Source organism: Canis lupus, chromosome 9 (genome assembly GCF_048164855.1).
Source record: "Canis lupus baileyi chromosome 9, mCanLup2.hap1, whole genome shotgun sequence".
Classification (NCBI taxonomy): Eukaryota; Metazoa; Chordata; class Mammalia; order Carnivora; family Canidae; genus Canis; species Canis lupus.
In genome coordinates, this window is record NC_132846.1 from 71,468,361 (window position 1) to 71,486,422 (window position 18,062).

Consider the following 18,062-nt stretch of genomic DNA (forward strand, 5'->3'; position numbering starts at 1 on the left):
TCCTAATGCTAAAAGGTACACCTTGAAGTTTGTTTTTAAATACTCCAGAAATTTTTATTTCTTTCCTAATACTTTTTTTTTTTTTTTTTATCTTATGCTGGAGGAATCAAAGTAAACTAGACCCAGGTGCTTCTGGGATTCTGTGTCCATAACACATTCACCTCATATGAGCCATGGGTATAACATTTACATTTTAGTGTTCCTAAGGATGATAAAATTACAGTTTTTCTAAACCTAATGTTATTTATAGAACATTTAGATGGTATAGGAAACAATGAAATCTGTGGGGCCATCACCTACAGCCTTTAGAGTATTTGTGACTTGACTGATATTCTTTAAAAAGCAACGAGACTGTCCGTTAATTAACAGAGGATCATCCTGTTAATAACATGTTCTTTTTTTCAAATATCAGTTTCTGTGTCACTGACTCTTCTGCAACATCAGAATGTTCCGTTGTAAGACTGTATTTCAGTTTACTTACCCAGTGTTAAGTTGTAAGCAGTATCCTCTTAGTTGTATTACTTTTCCCTAATGAAGGTATGGTTGACATGTAACAATATATTATATGTGTATTACTTTATATGAAAACCATTAACCATTTCTCTGTTAATCTAGGTCTAAAACAGGCTTTGGAAACTGTGAATGACTACAATCCTCTGATGAAAGATTTTCCTCTGAATGATTTACTGTCTGCCACTGAGCTGGACAAAATAAGGCAGGCACTTGTTGCAATTTTCACCCATTTGAGAAAGATCCGAAACACAAAATATCCCATTCAGAGGGCACTGCGTTTGGTGGAGGCAATTTCAAGAGACTTGAGTTCTCAGTTACTCAAAGTATTGGGCACCAGAAAATTGATGCATGTTGCTTATGAAGAATTTGAAAAAGTAAGTTTTAATATATCAGAAAACCATCCTCAGGGCATGGAGATGAAAACATGCTGTAATAATAAGCTTGCTCTTGTAAATTGTATCCTAGGTTATGGTCGCATGCTTTGAAGTCTTTCAGACTTGGGATGATGAATATGAGAAGCTTCAGGTATTACTGAGAGACATTGTCAAAAGAAAAAGGGAAGAAAATCTGAAGATGGTGTGGCGAATCAATCCTGCCCACAGGAAGCTCCAGGCCCGCCTTGACCAGATGAGAAAATTTCGACGCCAGCACGAACAGCTGAGAGCTGTCATTGTCAGGGTCTTGAGGCCACAGGTGTGTATCACATTTTTAAAACACGTATATGAGTTTTTATAACCTCTTTTTTTTTTAAGGTTTTATTTACTTATTAAAGAGAGAGTGGGCGGTGGGCAGAGTGAGCGAGCGAGAGCATGAGCAGGGGGAGGGTTAGAGGGAGAGGGAGACACAGACTCCCTGCTGAACAGGGACCCTCTCCCCCATGTAGCGCTGATCTCAGGACCCTAAGATCATGACCTGAACTAAAGACAGACACTTAATGTACTGAGGCCCCCAGGCGCCCCCACTCCTTTTTTTTCTTAGAATGCACATGAACCACTTGTGTTTTGTGCTAAGTGCTTGAGTTCCATTTGTATCCTGTCACTGTTCTCTCTGTGATGCAGTGATTCTGTATTTACTCCAAATCTTCTCCATCCATTCATCCCTCCCCTAAAAATGCACAGGCCCTAGAGCTAGACTTCTTGGGTTTTAAATCTTTTTTAATTTTTTTTTTAAGATTTTATTTATTTATTCATGAGAGACACAGAGGGAGAGAGAGAGGCAGAGACACAGGCAGAGGGAGAAGCGGGCTCCATGCAGGGAGCCCGATGTGGGACTCAATCCCAGGTCTCCAGGATCATGCCCTGGGCTGAAGGTGGTGCTAAACCACTGAGCCACCGGGGCTGCCCTATTTTTCCTTTTTTTTTATTTTAGAGAGAGGAAGAGGAAGGTAGATGGAGAAACAGAGGGAGAGGGAGAGAGAGAATCTTAAACAGGCTCTATTCCCAGGATGGAGGCTGACTCAGGGCTTGATCTCACAACCCTGAGATCATAACCTGAGCCGAAATGAAGATGCTTTTTTTCTATTATTTTTTTCAACTTTTTTTTTTTATAAATTTATTTTTTATTGGTGTTAAATTTGTCAATATACAGAAAAACACCCAGTGCTCATCCCGTCTAAGTCAATCGAAATGAAGATACTTAATCAACTAAGGCACCTGGCGCCCCCCCCCCCCGCAACTCAGAATGTTTTTAAATGCATGAAATAAAATGCACAGGTTTACAAGGAAACAATTATCTAAATTGTGATCTAGTAATCTCTGTGCTTTGCCATGAACAAATAAAATAGCAAGATCTAGTGATGGGCCATATTAATATTGTAATTTTGAAGTAGTAATGAGCATAAGCAAGATAATCAGGATATGTACAAATGTGGGGTAGCTGGGTGGCTCGGTTGGTTAAGCATCCAACTCTTGATTCTGGCTCACATCATCATCTCGGGATCCTGGGATCAAGCCCTGCCTTGGGCTCCCCACTCCGGGAGTCTCCTTCTCTCTCTCTTTCCCTCTAGCCCTCCCCACACTGGTGCACTCAACTCGTGCTTGTGCGCTTGCTCGCTCTCAAATACATACATAAATATTAAAAAAAAAAAAGATATGTACAAATGTGATGAGAAAGTATTTGTTGATGACAAAGCCTTAGAACCTCAAATGACTGTGACTGTTGTGTGCATTCATAATTATAGGAAATGCTAAATTTTAGTTAGGGGTTAGTGAAAATAATAATGATGATCTCCCCCAAACAAGTTTCCAGACTATCTGAATTTCATCCAAGACATCTGTGGACCCAAATGAAGGCCCCTGCTTGCTTTATAATTCTGTGGGAGTGTGGGCAAGAGATGTCTGTGGAAGTCTTGTGCTTCCTGAGGTAAAGCTCATCCTCTGCTCTGCTCTCTGAGAGCTTCGGGGAACTGAACAGGGATTCTTCCCGGTTGGTGTAGCCTTCATCTGTCCCTCTGCAGTGGTATTTACCTGTGGATTATAATTAAAGTTTTAATAATCAAAAAGGAAGACTTTGTTGGATACTGAGTTTATATGTAGTGTTCCTGCAAATTACTGAGCTTTCCAATATAGTTTTAATTGTTGACAAAACTTTGAAGAGGCAAGTACCCAAAACCTAGGTTTTAACATGTTATTTTAGCTTAAGAACTAAAACTACATTGTCAGAAGATCTTTACATGCAGAGTAGAATATACTCTCTGGTATTTCTCGTAGCTTTGTTGGGTTGTGGTTATAAAACATTTGGCTAAAAGTTAAAAACCCACAGATAGGGCTGACTATATTGTGCAGTGTTTGCTCCTGTACAATGGAACGACAGCCTTCATGTGATCAACTTTTTTGTCATGGATCCCTTTCAGGTCACAGCAGTTGCACAACAGAATCAAGGAGAGGTCCCTGAGCCTCAGGACATGAAAGTAGCAGAGGTTCTCTTTGATGCCGCGGATGCGAATGCTATTGAGGAGGTCAACCTTGCCTATGAGAATGTCAAGGAAGTGGACGGGCTAGATGTCTCCAAGGAAGGCACGGAAGCTTGGGAGGCCGCCATGAAGAGATATGATGAGCGAATCGACAGGGTGGAGACCCGCATCACTGCTCGCCTTAGGGATCAGCTTGGCACAGCCAAGAACGCTAACGAGATGTTCAGGATTTTCTCCAGGTTCAATGCACTATTTGTCCGGCCTCACATCCGTGGGGCCATCCGCGAGTACCAGACCCAGCTAATTCAGCGTGTGAAAGATGACATCGAGTCTCTCCATGACAAGTTCAAGGTCCAGTACCCACAGAGTCAGGCGTGTAAGATGAGCCATGTGCGTGACCTGCCCCCAGTGTCAGGCTCCATCATCTGGGCGAAGCAGATCGACCGCCAGCTGAGTGCCTACATGAAGCGTGTAGAGGATGTGCTGGGGAAGGGCTGGGAGAACCATGTGGAGGGCCAGAAGCTGAAGCAGGACGGGGACAGCTTCCGCATGAAGCTCAACACTCAGGAGATATTCGATGACTGGGCACGGAAGGTGCAGCAGCGCAACCTTGGTGTCTCGGGGCGCATCTTCACCATTGAAAGCACTCGAGTCCGGGGGCGCACTGGAAACGTCCTGAAGCTTAAAGTTAACTTCCTTCCCGAGATCATCACACTTTCCAAAGAAGTTCGAAACCTCAAGTGGCTTGGTTTCCGAGTCCCGCTGGCGATTGTGAACAAGGCTCACCAAGCAAACCAGCTGTACCCATTTGCCATCTCGCTGATTGAGAGTGTGCGCACCTATGAGCGCACATGTGAGAAGGTCGAGGAGCGGAACACCATTTCCCTTTTGGTGGCGGGCTTGAAAAAGGAAGTGCAGGCTCTGATCGCAGAGGGCATTGCACTGGTGTGGGAATCCTACAAGCTCGACCCATACGTGCAGCGCTTGGCGGAGACCGTCTTCAACTTCCAAGAAAAGGTGTGTTCTGATTTACTCCCTGCATCCTCTAGGGTCCTGGGAATGAACTGAAGGTAGTAATAGCTCACTCAGCACGGTAGTTCTCCCAGGAGGCGTTCCTGACCGATACCGCATTGGGCCGTGTGAGCTGAAGGGGAGGAGCAGCTCTTTTACTCTCTGGCTGGGCTGTTTGACTGTGGTGGGCTCTGGGAAGATTGTTAAATAACAGCCTGAGTTCAAAAACCAATGGAGAGGTGATGGACACAGGAGTCTGACTGAGTGAGACAAGAGCTTTATTACTGACACAGATGCTCGGACAGTGGGCTCTAGATCTATGGCCACGGCCCTTGCTTTCGGCCCATCCCAGACCCAGACTTCCTTCCCAGACCCCGGCACAGCTGGACAGCTGTTAGCCTCCTGGCGCCCAGCCTGCTGCTGTGAGCACAGCCATTTCCTGGTCCCAGACTTCTCAGTCAGAGGTCACCCTTCCCGTGAGCAGGGGAGGAGTGGGGAGAGGCTGATGCTTTCCATACATTTCCCTTCCCTCTGTGAAAAGCACAGGAGTGGGATAAGTGTTCTCACACCAACATGCGGGATTAGGTCCTCCTGGAAGAAGGCATTAAACATACGTTAATCAAGAAGACATACATAAATGGAGTGAATGGTGTTTTGAATATTAAATACACCTTCCTTTAGGTGGATGATCTGTTAATTATTGAAGAAAAAATAGACCTGGAGGTCCGTTCCCTTGAGACTTGCATGTATGATCACAAGACCTTCTCCGAGATCTTGAATAGAGTCCAGAAAGCCGTGGACGACTTAAATCTGCACTCCTATTCCAACCTGCCCATCTGGGTCAACAAGCTTGACATGGAGGTGAGGGATGGGTTGTTACACTGTTTTTCAGTTTTCCATTGTTGACATAAGGGTGGACTCTGTTTTATAAGCTTATTAGTTCGTCACTGAAAAGCATTTTTTTTTTTAAGGGTTTTTCTTTTTTTTTTTTTTTAATAATTTTTATTTATTTATGTATGATAGTCACAGAGAGAGAGAGAGGCAGAGACACAGGCAGAGGGAGAAGCAGGCTCCATGCACCGGGAGCCCGACGGGATTCGATCCCGGGTCTCCAGGATCGCGCCCTGGGCCAAAGGCAGGCGCTAAACCACTGCGCCACCCAGGGATCCCTGAAAAGCATTTTCCCGTGGAAATTATCAGCAATAGTCCCATTTCCCCTCGAGATATCCCATTTAGCTCACGGTGGAGTTGAGCTACATGGTACTGGCAATGCTCCTGTCCATTCCAAGTTGCAGGTAGTGAGGTGAGGGAAATCTCTATATTATCTGAATATCTGCCAGCCTCCTACCTCCCTGCTCACCTAGTAACAGGTTGTCCTCCCTGGCCTTTCCCTCCAGGCATCCTTCTCTGAATGATGCCCCCTCTCAACCACCCAATTTAAAAAGAAATGCCCAGGAGTGCCTGGCTGACTCAGTCGGTAGAGCATGGGACGCTTGACCTTCCAGATCATGAGTTGAAGCTCCTTGTTGGGCCTAAAACTTAATTAAAAAAACAAACTTATTTTTTTGAAGATTTATTTATCTGAGTGGGGGGAGAGTGCAGCACGCACACACAGAGGGAGAGGGAGAAGCAGACTCCCTGCTGAGCAGAGAGCCTGACATGGTTCTCGATCCCAGGACCATGACCTGAGCTGAAGGCAGATGTTTAACCAACTGAACCACCCAGGTGCCCCACCTCCAAAAAAAAATCATTTTTAATTAAAAAAAAAAAAAAGAGAAAGAAAGAAATAACAAATGCCCAGCAACCAAATACCTCTTACTCCTGGTGTAGAGGATCAGGCTCACCCCTATAGAGGTGTACAGGTAGGGAGAAGTGTGTCTATGCACCTGTGCGTGTATTTGAAATAAACTTAGCACCCCATGGTGGCTTTCTCGTTGACAGATGTCAGCATCATGGAGAGCCCTGGAAAGTAGGATATTTCATGGCAGTGGACAGGTGGTGGATGGGCAACTCCAAAGTGTATTAGAGAGAAAGGAAGAGAAAGCTTGTAACCACAAAGATGCAGAGTATCCACACATAGGACACTACCAAGGAAAGTTAACAAACCCCACTCTTCCAAATTTCCTGAAAGTCTCAGATTTTATCACAGCTGCCATTCCACCATTCCTAGGATGGCTGTGTGACCCAAGACAGACTTTGCATGAGGACATACACGTGTCCTGTTCAGAGGGCATTCACTTGTCTCATTACAATCAGAGAGAAGACTTTGTTCCTTACTTGTTAAAAGAAAACCGTTACCTGTATGTGCTGACAGGTGTTAACTAGCCTTACCTGGTGGTGGTTTTGCAGTATATACAAATATGGAATTATTATGTTATCTATCTAAAGCTAATATGTTTTATGTCAATTTCTATCTCAATTTTACCAAAAAAAAAATGGTTTATTTTCCAAATTATAGATTGCTAGTTTTATCTCTGAGGCTCCTAGGAAAATGTTTTTGTTTTATAAATTTTCTAGTATGTTGAGCAGTGAGACCATGACTGCATCTGCATTCATCTCCTTGTCCCTTACAAGTTGGAGGGTTGGTGACTAGGTTAGCCTCCAGATGGAGGTCAGATTGTCTGGGACTGAGAGAGGGACAGAATGAGATGGGGAACCAGGGTAAGATGAAGGGTGTGGTAGCAACTGTCATCCTTGACCCGAAGCATTGGTGTTCTATCTGACTTGCTTGCTGAGCTAACTTGGAAGGAACACTCTTCTTTGATCCTGCATTCTCTGTAGATTGAAAGAATATTGGGCGTTCGCCTACAAGCTGGCCTGAGAGCTTGGACCCAGGTGCTTCTTGGACAAGCTGAAGATAAAGCAGAAGTTGACATGGATACAGATGCACCTCAAGTTAGTCACAAGCCTGGTGGAGAGCCAAAGATTAAAGTGAGTATTTCCCATAGCATCCAGTTTGCTAGTAGATCAAACAAAAGATTCTCCCTTTGAAAAGTACTGATGAAAGAGCCACTTTACAGGGAAAAAGCCTGACAGACACCACCTCACCTAGGTGACCCAAGTCAGCATCAGCACTGCTATCTTGTACTCATTGTTTAGCCTGCAATGTGTGTGATGTGCTGGCAGGGCCATTCCCCACCCCCTCCCACCCCTGTCCTTGTCCTCACATCTCCCAGACTCATTCTAATCATGACAAAAGATCAGATGTCCCCTTCAGAACACCTGACCAGTACTCTTCCAGAGTGTCAAGGTTATTTGAGAAAGACAAGGAAAAACTGAGAAAAATGTCAGAGGTTGGAAGGAATCAAGGAGATGTGAAAACTGTGCTGTGGGGTCCTAGGAAATGTGACTGAAGTCAGTATTTTATATTATATGGTTTGTTGCATTTGTGTTAAATTTACCAATAAAAATGTTTTACAAAACAGAAACCTCAAAGAACTGAAGGTAAAAACATTGATGTGGGGGAAACAATCGGCTATTCTTTTTCTCCCCAGATGTTACCTTCTCGTTTTTTTTCTTTTAATGCTTGAAAAATGTTTTCGTTTTTGAATATTACATATATTTATCCCCAGAGCATTCTCTTTAAAATACAGAGGTGCAGAAAAGCAAATGGGTATATCTAAGTAAAGCAACTACTCATGGTGATAGAGTTGGAATTCTTGCTTAGCTTAAACCAGGCACTGGGAGGTGGCACAGCCTCACCTTGACATGTAAACCTACATCCATGCTGGCATGTGTCTGACGGCTAATGCCAGCCTCGTCACTGCATCAGTGGCACAGGGTTCTTGGGTCCCAAGGTCATTGTGTACAGAGATCACCATGCACATTAAATCAGATGGTGCTCCATTGAGCACCTACTGTGTGTTCACCTACACATGGGAAACCAGGAGGAACCTAATCAGTGCCTGGCCTCTGATTTATAACCCTTTGGGGAGGGCCACGGACCATATACATGAAATATAGAAGACCACGTTCTCTTAATAAAGTAACAGACTCATGGTTCAGACTCAAGAGGGTTAATAAAATTTAGGGGGAGAAAGTGTTATGCATCAAAACCATTATTTTTAGTTTGGAAAAAGCTTTTATATCAAGAACATTTCTTTGAAATAATTCTAATGCTTCGTATGACAAAAAAAAAAAAAAAAAGCTGTAATTTGTATACTTTTTACCCAGTTTCAGACTTAAGCATTCATAGCACCTAACTTTACTTGAGATGATTACTGAGCAGTCATATACACATATGTTCAGTACCATTTTATTGAAAAATGGCTTCTGTAGGCATTCACCAATTTATTAGTACCTTGGAATCACACTTAGGTATTAGATTTTTAACCGAGAAATGATCATGCTTCTCATGAATGATTCAGACATCACAAATTGATAAAAGCCATTTTATCAAAAGCCATTATTTTAATAAATGGCTAATAAAAGCCATTTATTATACTTCAAAAATGAAGTTTATTACTTCATTGCTGAGTAAGAAATGAAATTTTTCTTTTACAGAATGTTGTTCATGAGCTGAGAATAACCAATCAGGTCATCTATTTGAATCCACCAATTGAAGAGTGCAGGTACAAGCTGTATCAGGAAATGTTTGCCTGGAAGATGGTTGTGCTGTCTCTTCCCAGGATCCAAAGTCAGAGGTACCAGGTGAGCCTTCCAGAGACTTACACTGTGGGCCTTCTGACCAGCCTCCCAGGGCTCTGTGGCACCTCTATCACGTCTCTTTAAATTTTGCTCTTGATATGTCTTCTCAGACTCCAGACTTGTGGCTCAGCATTCTAAGGGAAAGCTAGAGGAAGCCTTGTGTGATCTGACAGTTTTCCTGTGGCTACCTTTCCAAATACTTGCCTCTGTAGTTCTGATCTCAGTAGGCTCTTAGAAATTCCCTCCGTGGGGGATCCCTGGATAGCTCAGCGGTTTGGCGCCTGCCTTTGGCCCAGGGTGCGATCCCGGAGTCCCGGGATCGAGTCCCACGTCAGGCTCCTGGCATGGAGCCTGCTTCTCCCTCTGCCTGTATCTCTGCCTCTCTCTCTCTCTCTCTCTCTCTATGTGTATCGTGAATAAATAAATAAAATCTTTAAAAAAAAAAAAAAGAAAGAAAAAAGAAATTCCCTCCGTGAACTTCTTTGGGAATCTTAATTCCTATACTATCTCTGCCTCTCTCTCTCTCTATGTCTATCGTGAATAAATAAATAAAATCTTTAAAAAAAAAAAAAAGGAAGAAAAGAAAGAAAAGAAAAGAAGAAAAAGAAAGAAAGAAAGAAAAAAAGAAAGAAAAGAAAGAAATTCCCTCCATGAACTTCTTTGGGAATCTTTTTTTTTTTTTTTTTTTAATTTTTATTTATTTATGATAGTCACACAGAGAGAGAGAGAGAGAGGCAGAGACATAGGCAGAGGGAGAAGCAGGCTCCATGCACCGGTAGCCCGATGTGGGATTCGATCCCGGGTCTCCAGGATCGCGCCCTGGGCCAAAGGCAGGCGCCAAACCACTGCGCCACCCAGGGATCCCCTTCTTTGGGAATCTTAATTCCTATTCCTCCCCACTCCCACTTTATTATAGAGATTTACATATATATATAAATCTAAGAATCTCACGAGCTCACACCAACTTGCTTTGTTTATTATCATGTGGCCATTTTAAATTTCAATTCCCTTCCCTTCCCCCACCAGATTATTTTAAAACAAGTCCCAGATACAGTTTTAATAACCTGCTCTGGAGCAAAAGGAAAACCCGAAAAACTGTTTAGTCCCTGGCCTCTAAGCAATATTACTTCACATCAGCAGATCTCCACAACCTCTGTTTTGACCAGCTCTTGTAGAAAGTCTTAGCTTTGAACATATGCACCATAGGCTCAGCCCTCAGATTTTTTTGCAGTAGCAACCACCTGTAGACTCACAATCTTGGCAGTGATTAGCCCAAAACTTGACAGTGTCTAGCTAATCAGAGCCGAGCTGTGGATACTGATTCCTTCTGCTCAGGGAGTCTGTGCAGACTGCAGGATATTTCTTATGTTCTGTTTTTAACCTGCCATGTTTCTGTTTGTATTGCTGTCCTGTTTGTCTCCACATCTGATGGAACTGAAGCCAGTCTCTCTTCTGCTGGGTCCCCTGTCCTTGCTCTGAGGCTTAGCACTCTTCCCTCTGCTGAATTTCCTGTCAGCAAATAAGCCTGACCCCTGTCATCCTCTAGCTCTGGCTCCCCTTGGTAAAAACACAAAGGACTTGTCTATACACCTGCTCCAGGTCCCTACCTCTCAGGTGTCAGGGTCACCGGCCTTTACCTGTCGCAGTCTTCCCAGCCCTTGAGAAGTGTCAGTAGCAGGATATGACAGGTGTGCACCCCCTCCTGCTGTTCTGCTGGGCTGTCCTGATTGTCCCCCCACCTCTCTGGCCAGTGTCCCCTTCTGGCTCCTCTCTGGCTCTCCCTCCTCTGGCCTCTACCTGTTCTGTGTGCTCCTCCTCCCAGTACTCTGTCCCACTCAGTCCGTTCTTTTAAGACTGACCCTATGGGATGACTCTGTGTTCCCACCTTCATCTCAGCCTTTATCTGGACTCCAAGAGCCTTGCTCCAGCTGGCTCCTGGGCATTTCCACAAGGCTGATGAGCACATCAAACTGAACATGTCTCTGACCTCCTCCCTCAGATTTGCTCCCACCTTTCCCTTTCCTTTCCCTACCTTTCCCCACCCTCAACCCACTCAGGCCTAACTCGAGGGGTCACCCTGGCCTCCCAGTGTCTATGTCTTCAAAATTCACCCTGATATTTTTTTGCCCACATCTCCTGATACTACCAGTCTAAGGTATCATCATCCCTCACTTGGATTCCTACAGTTCCTCTGGGTGGGTTTTTGTGTCTGCTTTTGCTCCCCTAAAATCTATTTTCAGCACAACAGCAGTCTTAGATTTCATGTTGGTCTTGACACTGCTCTTCCCAGAATCCACCAATGGCTTTCCGTGCCACTCCTCATGAAAGCCCACGTCCCATGGCAGAGTGATGGGCCCCACGGAATATGCTGCTTGTTGCCTCTCTGACTGGAGTACCTGCCTCCTGCTTACTGACTCTGCTCCTACCACACTGGCAATCTTGTTCTCCTTAGACATGTCAGACAGGCTCTTGCCCCTGGGCCTTTGCACTTGTTGATCTCTCTGCATTGAACTTCTCGTAGTAAAATCATTGACACAGCTCACTCCTTCCCTCTCCTGATCCTGCTCAGTGTGGCCTTCCCTGACCTCCCCTACCTCATACTCCTGGCCCTCCTCTTTCCTGCTTTGTCTCCACAGTGCTTTTCACCCGCTGCCATTCTGTAGTTTGCTTTTCTCTGTCTCTCCTCCCACAGAATGTAGGCCCGTGTGAGCACAGATCTTTGTCAGGATGTTTCCTGTGCCTACAACAGTGCCTGGCATGTGGGCAACACTCAGACCATTGAAACGATTACTGAGTCATCACTTCCATTGTCCTAGCCGGTGTAATTATGTGGTCATGGTAATCTTGGTTCTTTAGAGACCACCTTTGTGCTTTGCTCCCAGAGAGGCTCAGGTCTCCAACAGCTCTGCTCCAAGGGCTCAGAGGGTTCTGTAACTGTTCTTGCCTAGTGATGCCCCATTTTCTAGCTTGTAGTTTATCTGATGTTCCCTTTGTTGGTTGAGTGAAGTTTGAGTAGACTTCTGATTTCTTGTGGCTGGGGTAAGTGGATGTTATCCCTCAGATGCTATTTCTATAGCGAGTTCTTCCTTCAGTTCATCGGAATTCAGTGAAAGGTGGCTCTGAGGTGAACATTTCTGTACACACCACCTGTGTTCCTTCTGGCTCTGCTTGCTCAGGTGGGCGTGCATTACGAGCTGACGGAGGAAGAGAAATTCTACCGGAACGCTTTAACGCGGATGCCTGATGGCCCTGCTGCCCTGGAGGAGTCCTACTCTGCAGTTATGGGCATCGTGACTGAGGTCGAGCAGTACGTCAAGGTGAGAAGCTCCCTGTCTCCATCATTATGCTAGAAACTCTGTCTTAGATATGGTGAGTATGAGGTCTAATGAACGTGATATGTCTATAATACGACACGCTAGATAACTTTTGCTTATTGTAAAGCAAACTGTGCACAGTAGAACAAATCTAGTGGGACATGAACTCTCATTTCAGAGGGCAGTAAATTTTATCTTTCAGTATGAAAATTCTGAGAATGTGAAGTGATTTTTCTAACAATGTCGAAAGAAAGTGAGTCTTATTAATGAAGTATGAATATTCTACAGGGTGAAAAGCCCAGCTGTGCTCTTTGACTGTGCTCTTCGCCTGCAGGTCTGGCTTCAGTATCAGTGCCTGTGGGACATGCAGGCTGAAAACATCTACAACAGACTTGGGGAGGATCTCAACAAATGGCAGGCTCTCCTGGTTCAGATAAGGAAGGCCAGAGGCACTTTTGACAATGCAGAAACCAAGAAGGAGTTTGGGCCGGTAGTTATAGATTACGGCAAGGTGCGCTCTGCTGTCTCGTTGAAAGGGGCCATGGTTGCCAGCTCTAGGGGACATCCGTGGGTGATGAGGGTGCAGGAAGGAACTAATGATTGCGTCGTGGGCTCTTCACCTGCAGGTTCAATCTAAGGTCAACCTGAAGTACGACTCTTGGCACAAGGAGGTTCTCAGCAAATTCGGGCAGATGCTCGGATCGAACATGACGGAATTCCATTCCCAGATCTCAAAGGTGAGGAGCCAAGGTCCCGGCAGCGTCACGAGGCTACTGGTAAACCACGGCTCTGTGTTAAAATTCTGCGTTCTCTCTGAACAGTCGCGCCAGGAGCTGGAGCAGCACTCAGTGGACACGGCCAGCACCTCCGACGCCGTGACCTTCATCACTTACGTACAGTCTTTAAAACGAAAGATAAAACAGTTTGAAAAACAAGTTGAGGTGAGCTCCGTGCATAGTTAAAATTCTCCTCATCGGTTGTGGTGGCACTTAGAGTTAAAGGACACATGGCCCCCTACTGTCACTCTTGTATCCACCTGGTGTGCAGGGTAAAGCACAGATCCTGGCATCCTGGGGGTCTGCATTTTAATCAGCTCTGCAGGTGATTCTGAAGTGTGTGGAGCTTTGAGAACCACTGTGTTTTGCTTTTTAAATCTTTTACTTTAGGTGTTGATCGTTGAGTCCTCACACATGCATTTGTTTTTCTGATTTGGAAGTTGGGGGTGAAGCACCGCCAGCAGCATGCTTTCAGTCCTCTCCAGGCTGCTTGGGCGCAGCCACCTCAACAGGCTTGGGGTGGAAGGGAGTGAATGTACTGATATGTGTTCGACAGCCACAGAGTCTTCCCTTTACATGGGGACCTGACGATAATTTCTATTGTTAAAGGAAAAAACTCTATTTCTTAACTCTCAAAGCTCTACCGCAATGGTCAGCGCTTGCTGGAAAAGCAGAGGTTCCAGTTCCCGCCCTCCTGGCTCTACATCGACAACATAGAGGGCGAGTGGGGGGCCTTCAATGACATCATGCGGCGGAAGGACTCTGCCATCCAGCAGCAGGTGGCAAACCTGCAGATGAAGATTGTGCAGGAGGACCGGGCCGTGGAGAGCCGCACCACAGACCTGCTGGCAGACTGGGAGAAAACCAAGCCTGTCACGGTGAGCCCTGCGCACCACCCCAGCAGCCTCTCCTAAACCCATAGCGTGATCTGATGTCCTTTCTCCCACACTTCAGAAGGCATTGCTCTGGCTTAGCTTTCCAATGACGAGGACTTTTCTTTTTCATAATTAAAACAACACTTAGATGTCGTAGATTTGAAAAGTGAAAGCCAATTTAGACCTCTTTTACCCTGAACCCCTCATGATAATCATTTAAGTCGAGAGGTGGTTTTAAAAATTAAAGTTTTTCCTGTTCTTACGTATCCTGTTACATAGACATACTCAGGAATTAGAATTTAATCTCTCACGAACACAGGCCGAGCCTTATGTTGCCACTGCCTAGCTCTGTGCTGTGGGAGGCAGGTTCTGCTGTCATTGTCACTGTAGTTACTTCTGTACACAGGACCTACCACCATCCATCCTCTTGGTTCATTCAGGTGTTTATTGAGCACCGACTATGTTCTGGGCGGTGAACAGGAGCCCCTACCCCCATGGAGGTAGGGAGAGGGAGAGACAGGTAAAAAACAACCAAGGAAAATATGTATTTGAGTCAGGTAGTGATTGGTGCTTTGGTAAAGGGCGAGGGCTGGGTAGAAGAGAGTGAGGTCTGGGGTAATGCTGGGGTGCTGCTTTGTAGGGAGGGTGGTATCTGAGTGGAGACCAGAGGGAGGAAGGAGAGCTGGTAAGTCACACATATAGTGGGGAGGGGGTTCAGGCAGAGGTGACAGTGTGTTCAAGGCTCAAGTAAATACAGAACAGCGTACCCCGTTTCCTGAGGCAGAATTCAGTCTGATTTGTTTAGGCATACAGACATAGACAGGAAAGAAAAGGGGAAAGATGGTTATACTTCAGATGTTAATCTCGTTTTCTAGTTTGGGGTGTAGGTGTTCCACAGCAGGCCCGGTGGCGGATCTAGCCTTCTACCTACCCCAAAGAGCTCTGTCCTGCCTCAGCCCTGTCTGTACTGTTGGACCCAAAGGTCCTAATTTGTGTTTAATTTTGGTTCGAGGGCCCCTGTTTTAAGATCTTTCACAAATGCCAGTACTTATGCAGAATATTCTCTCCAGCAGGGAAGGGAGTAATGATCAATAGGCAAGATTCTGATCACCAAAACTTGAGCATTTTTTATTGCCATTTTTTGCTAGTATTGTGTTATAGTTTAAATTTTCAGTGATATTTTATATAGTCATTTTCAAGTTATTAGAATGAAGAGTAAGCAAATAGTAGTTTAATGCTCCTCTGGAACCCATTTCACTGAGGACTACTACTTGATTTCTCATCGTTCTCTTGGTAACTGACATAATAGCTGTGTGCTTTAAGGGGGGTATGGCTGGCAGCCCCCAAGAGCCATGTCCCCTTCACTCGGGAGTGTCCTTGTCTAAGCCCTAGTCTGTCCTGATTCTTCTCTTTCTGTCTCCCAAGGCACTTAGTGAGACAGTGGCTAAATGGAGAGGTGTCTGTCCTCCCTCCCTCACTCCCTCCCTCCTTCCTTCCGACCTACCCACCCACCCACCTACCCACCTGACATGGGACTTGAACTCACAACCCCAAGATCAAGAGTTGCATGCTTTTCTGACTGAGCCAACCAGGTGCCCTGGTGCTCCATCTTTCTTATTCATACTTTATTTATGTCAAATACAGAAGTAAAAGTTCCTTTCAGTAATGTACAGAAATCATAAGTGTATGTCTTGCTGAAGACTTACTTGTTAGAAACATATTTAAGAAATCACAAATTTGCAGATTTTCAGTGGGCTCTCCCCACCATTTCAGAGCTAAAGCATGTATCTGTCCTGGGACCTAGCACTGCAATTCTGCACTTTGACTGCTTTCAGGGCAATCTTCGCCCAGAGGAGGCACTTCAGGCTCTAACCATATATGAAGGAAAGTTTGGCAGGCTGAAGGATGACCGGGAGAAGTGTGCAAAGGCCAAGGAGGCACTAGAATTGACAGATACAGGACTTCTCAGCGGCAGTGAAGAGCGTGTCCAGGTATGAACTGCAGGAGCAGGGAGGTAGGGGTGTGGTCCTCGTCCTGGCTCTTCCCTTGACCAGGTCCATCTTAAGGGCCTTGCCAGACCTGCAGTGGCTTCTGTGTCCAGAGGCTCACTGCTCCACTGTCATAATCACAGGTGGCCTTAGAAGAACTGCAGGATCTCAAAGGTGTTTGGTCAGAACTGTCCAAGGTCTGGGAGCAGATTGATCAGATGAAGGAGCAGCCATGGGTTTCCGTCCAGCCTCGAAAGGTATGCCTAGTTAAAGTAGATGTTGTGTATAACATCATATGTTGAGAGTTGTAGATTTCACTTAAAAGCTTTGCAGTCTACTGTGAGTTCACAAAATGTCACAGGATGGTAATTTGCAGTATTCATCTGGACTGATAGAAAATTTGCTTTAAAACCATTTTTGAGGGGTGCATGGGTGGCCCAGTTGGTTAAGTGTCTACCTTAGTTCAGGTCATGATCCCAGGGTCCTGGGATGAGCCCCACCTTGGGCTCCCCGCGGGGAGCCAACAGGAATTCTGCTTCTCTCTCTACCTCTGTTGCTCCCCTGCTTGTGCTCTCGTGCTCTCTCTCAAATAAATGGATAAATCTTAAAAAGAGAGAGAGAAAAACAGAAGGGAAAGATCGAGAAGGGGAGAAGGAGAGAAGCAAACTCCCCACTGAACATGGAGCTTGACATGGGGTTTGATCTCATGACCCTAAAATCATGACCTGAGCCAAACTCAAGAGTTGGACACTTAACCGATTGCTCCACCCAGGCACGCCTTAAAACCATCTTTTTTTTTTTATCTTTTTTTTTTTTTTTTTTAAGATATGTCACCACTTAAAGGAAATGTTGGTGGACTAAATATCATCTTATATTTCTTTCAACAGCTTCGACAAAATTTGGATGGCCTCTTGAACCAACTGAAAAACTTCCCTGCTCGATTACGGCAGTACGCATCCTATGAGTTTGTCCAGAGGCTTCTGAAAGGTTACCTGAAGGTAAGTCAGTGCTGGAGTCCTGGGTGTCCATTAGGAACACAGCTGCACAGGTAATTCTGCTTACTTTCTCCACAGATAAACATGCTGGTGATTGAGCTGAAATCTGAAGCACTTAAAGATCGCCATTGGAAGCAGTTGATGAAAAGGCTTCATGTTAATTGGGTTGTTTCGGAGCTCACCCTTGGCCAAATTTGGGATGTTGACTTGCAGAAAAATGAAGCTATTGTCAAGGATGTGCTGCTTGTGGCACAAGGGGAGATGGCTTTGGAAGAATTTTTGAAGCAGGTGAGTAATTGACTGATAGCCGTTTTTATGTCACGTTTCTGGCTGTGCCATAGGTTGGAGCTGAGTAGAAACAGCTGTATCTGTAGTCCATTTGTCCTCATAACACTTGGTCGCTTATACAGCTGGTGAATGCCCACATATTGATACTGTTCCTCTTTTTGGTTTTAATTCAGATAAGAGAGGTATGGAATACTTACGAGTTAGACTTGGTTAACTACCAGAACAAGTGTCGCTTGATCCGAGGCTGGGATGACCTCTTCAACAAGGTCAAAGAGCACATCAACAGCGTCTCAGCCATGAAGCTATCTCCGTATTACAAGGTACCGTGGGGAAGCCTCCCTTATCGAGCATTCTCTTGTACTCTCTCTGTTATACCTTTAAACCTGTTTTTAAAGTGTGAGTCAAATAAATTGACATAACTTGCATATATATATATATATATATATATATATATATATATATATATATATATATTTTTTTTTTTTTTTTTTTTTTTTAGTAAGTTTTGGCATATCTGTGAATGAAAAGTTTAGCAGCTGGGCTCTGCTTTCCATTTATGCACTAGGTTTTCGAAGAAGATGCCCTAAGCTGGGAAGACAAGCTGAATCGGATCATGGCTCTCTTTGACGTGTGGATTGATGTGCAGCGACGGTGGGTCTACCTGGAAGGCATCTTCACGGGCAGTGCAGATATCAAGCACCTGTTGCCAGTGGAAACCCAGCGGTTCCAGAGGTATGGCGTGGA

The 18,062-nt window shown here is 44.9% G+C and overlaps 1 protein-coding gene across 1 annotated transcript in view; it reads left to right on the forward strand.

The window, feature by feature from the left end:
- The window catches only part of DYNC1H1 (dynein cytoplasmic 1 heavy chain 1), a 67,912-nt gene that overhangs the window by 12,772 nt on the left and 37,078 nt on the right, over nucleotides 1–18,062 (forward strand). Inside the window, exons 6-22 of the mRNA XM_072839964.1 lie at nucleotides 616–887; nucleotides 979–1,206; nucleotides 3,365–4,441; nucleotides 5,117–5,296; nucleotides 7,217–7,366; nucleotides 8,939–9,085; nucleotides 12,259–12,399; nucleotides 12,731–12,907; nucleotides 13,023–13,133; nucleotides 13,218–13,337; nucleotides 13,811–14,050; nucleotides 15,883–16,038; nucleotides 16,179–16,292; nucleotides 16,923–17,033; nucleotides 17,109–17,318; nucleotides 17,492–17,638; nucleotides 17,884–18,050. Of these exons, the coding sequence (XP_072696065.1) occupies nucleotides 616–887; nucleotides 979–1,206; nucleotides 3,365–4,441; nucleotides 5,117–5,296; nucleotides 7,217–7,366; nucleotides 8,939–9,085; nucleotides 12,259–12,399; nucleotides 12,731–12,907; nucleotides 13,023–13,133; nucleotides 13,218–13,337; nucleotides 13,811–14,050; nucleotides 15,883–16,038; nucleotides 16,179–16,292; nucleotides 16,923–17,033; nucleotides 17,109–17,318; nucleotides 17,492–17,638; nucleotides 17,884–18,050 (3,748 nt within the window). The remainder of the gene's footprint in view (nucleotides 1–615; nucleotides 888–978; nucleotides 1,207–3,364; nucleotides 4,442–5,116; nucleotides 5,297–7,216; nucleotides 7,367–8,938; nucleotides 9,086–12,258; nucleotides 12,400–12,730; nucleotides 12,908–13,022; nucleotides 13,134–13,217; nucleotides 13,338–13,810; nucleotides 14,051–15,882; nucleotides 16,039–16,178; nucleotides 16,293–16,922; nucleotides 17,034–17,108; nucleotides 17,319–17,491; nucleotides 17,639–17,883; nucleotides 18,051–18,062) is intronic.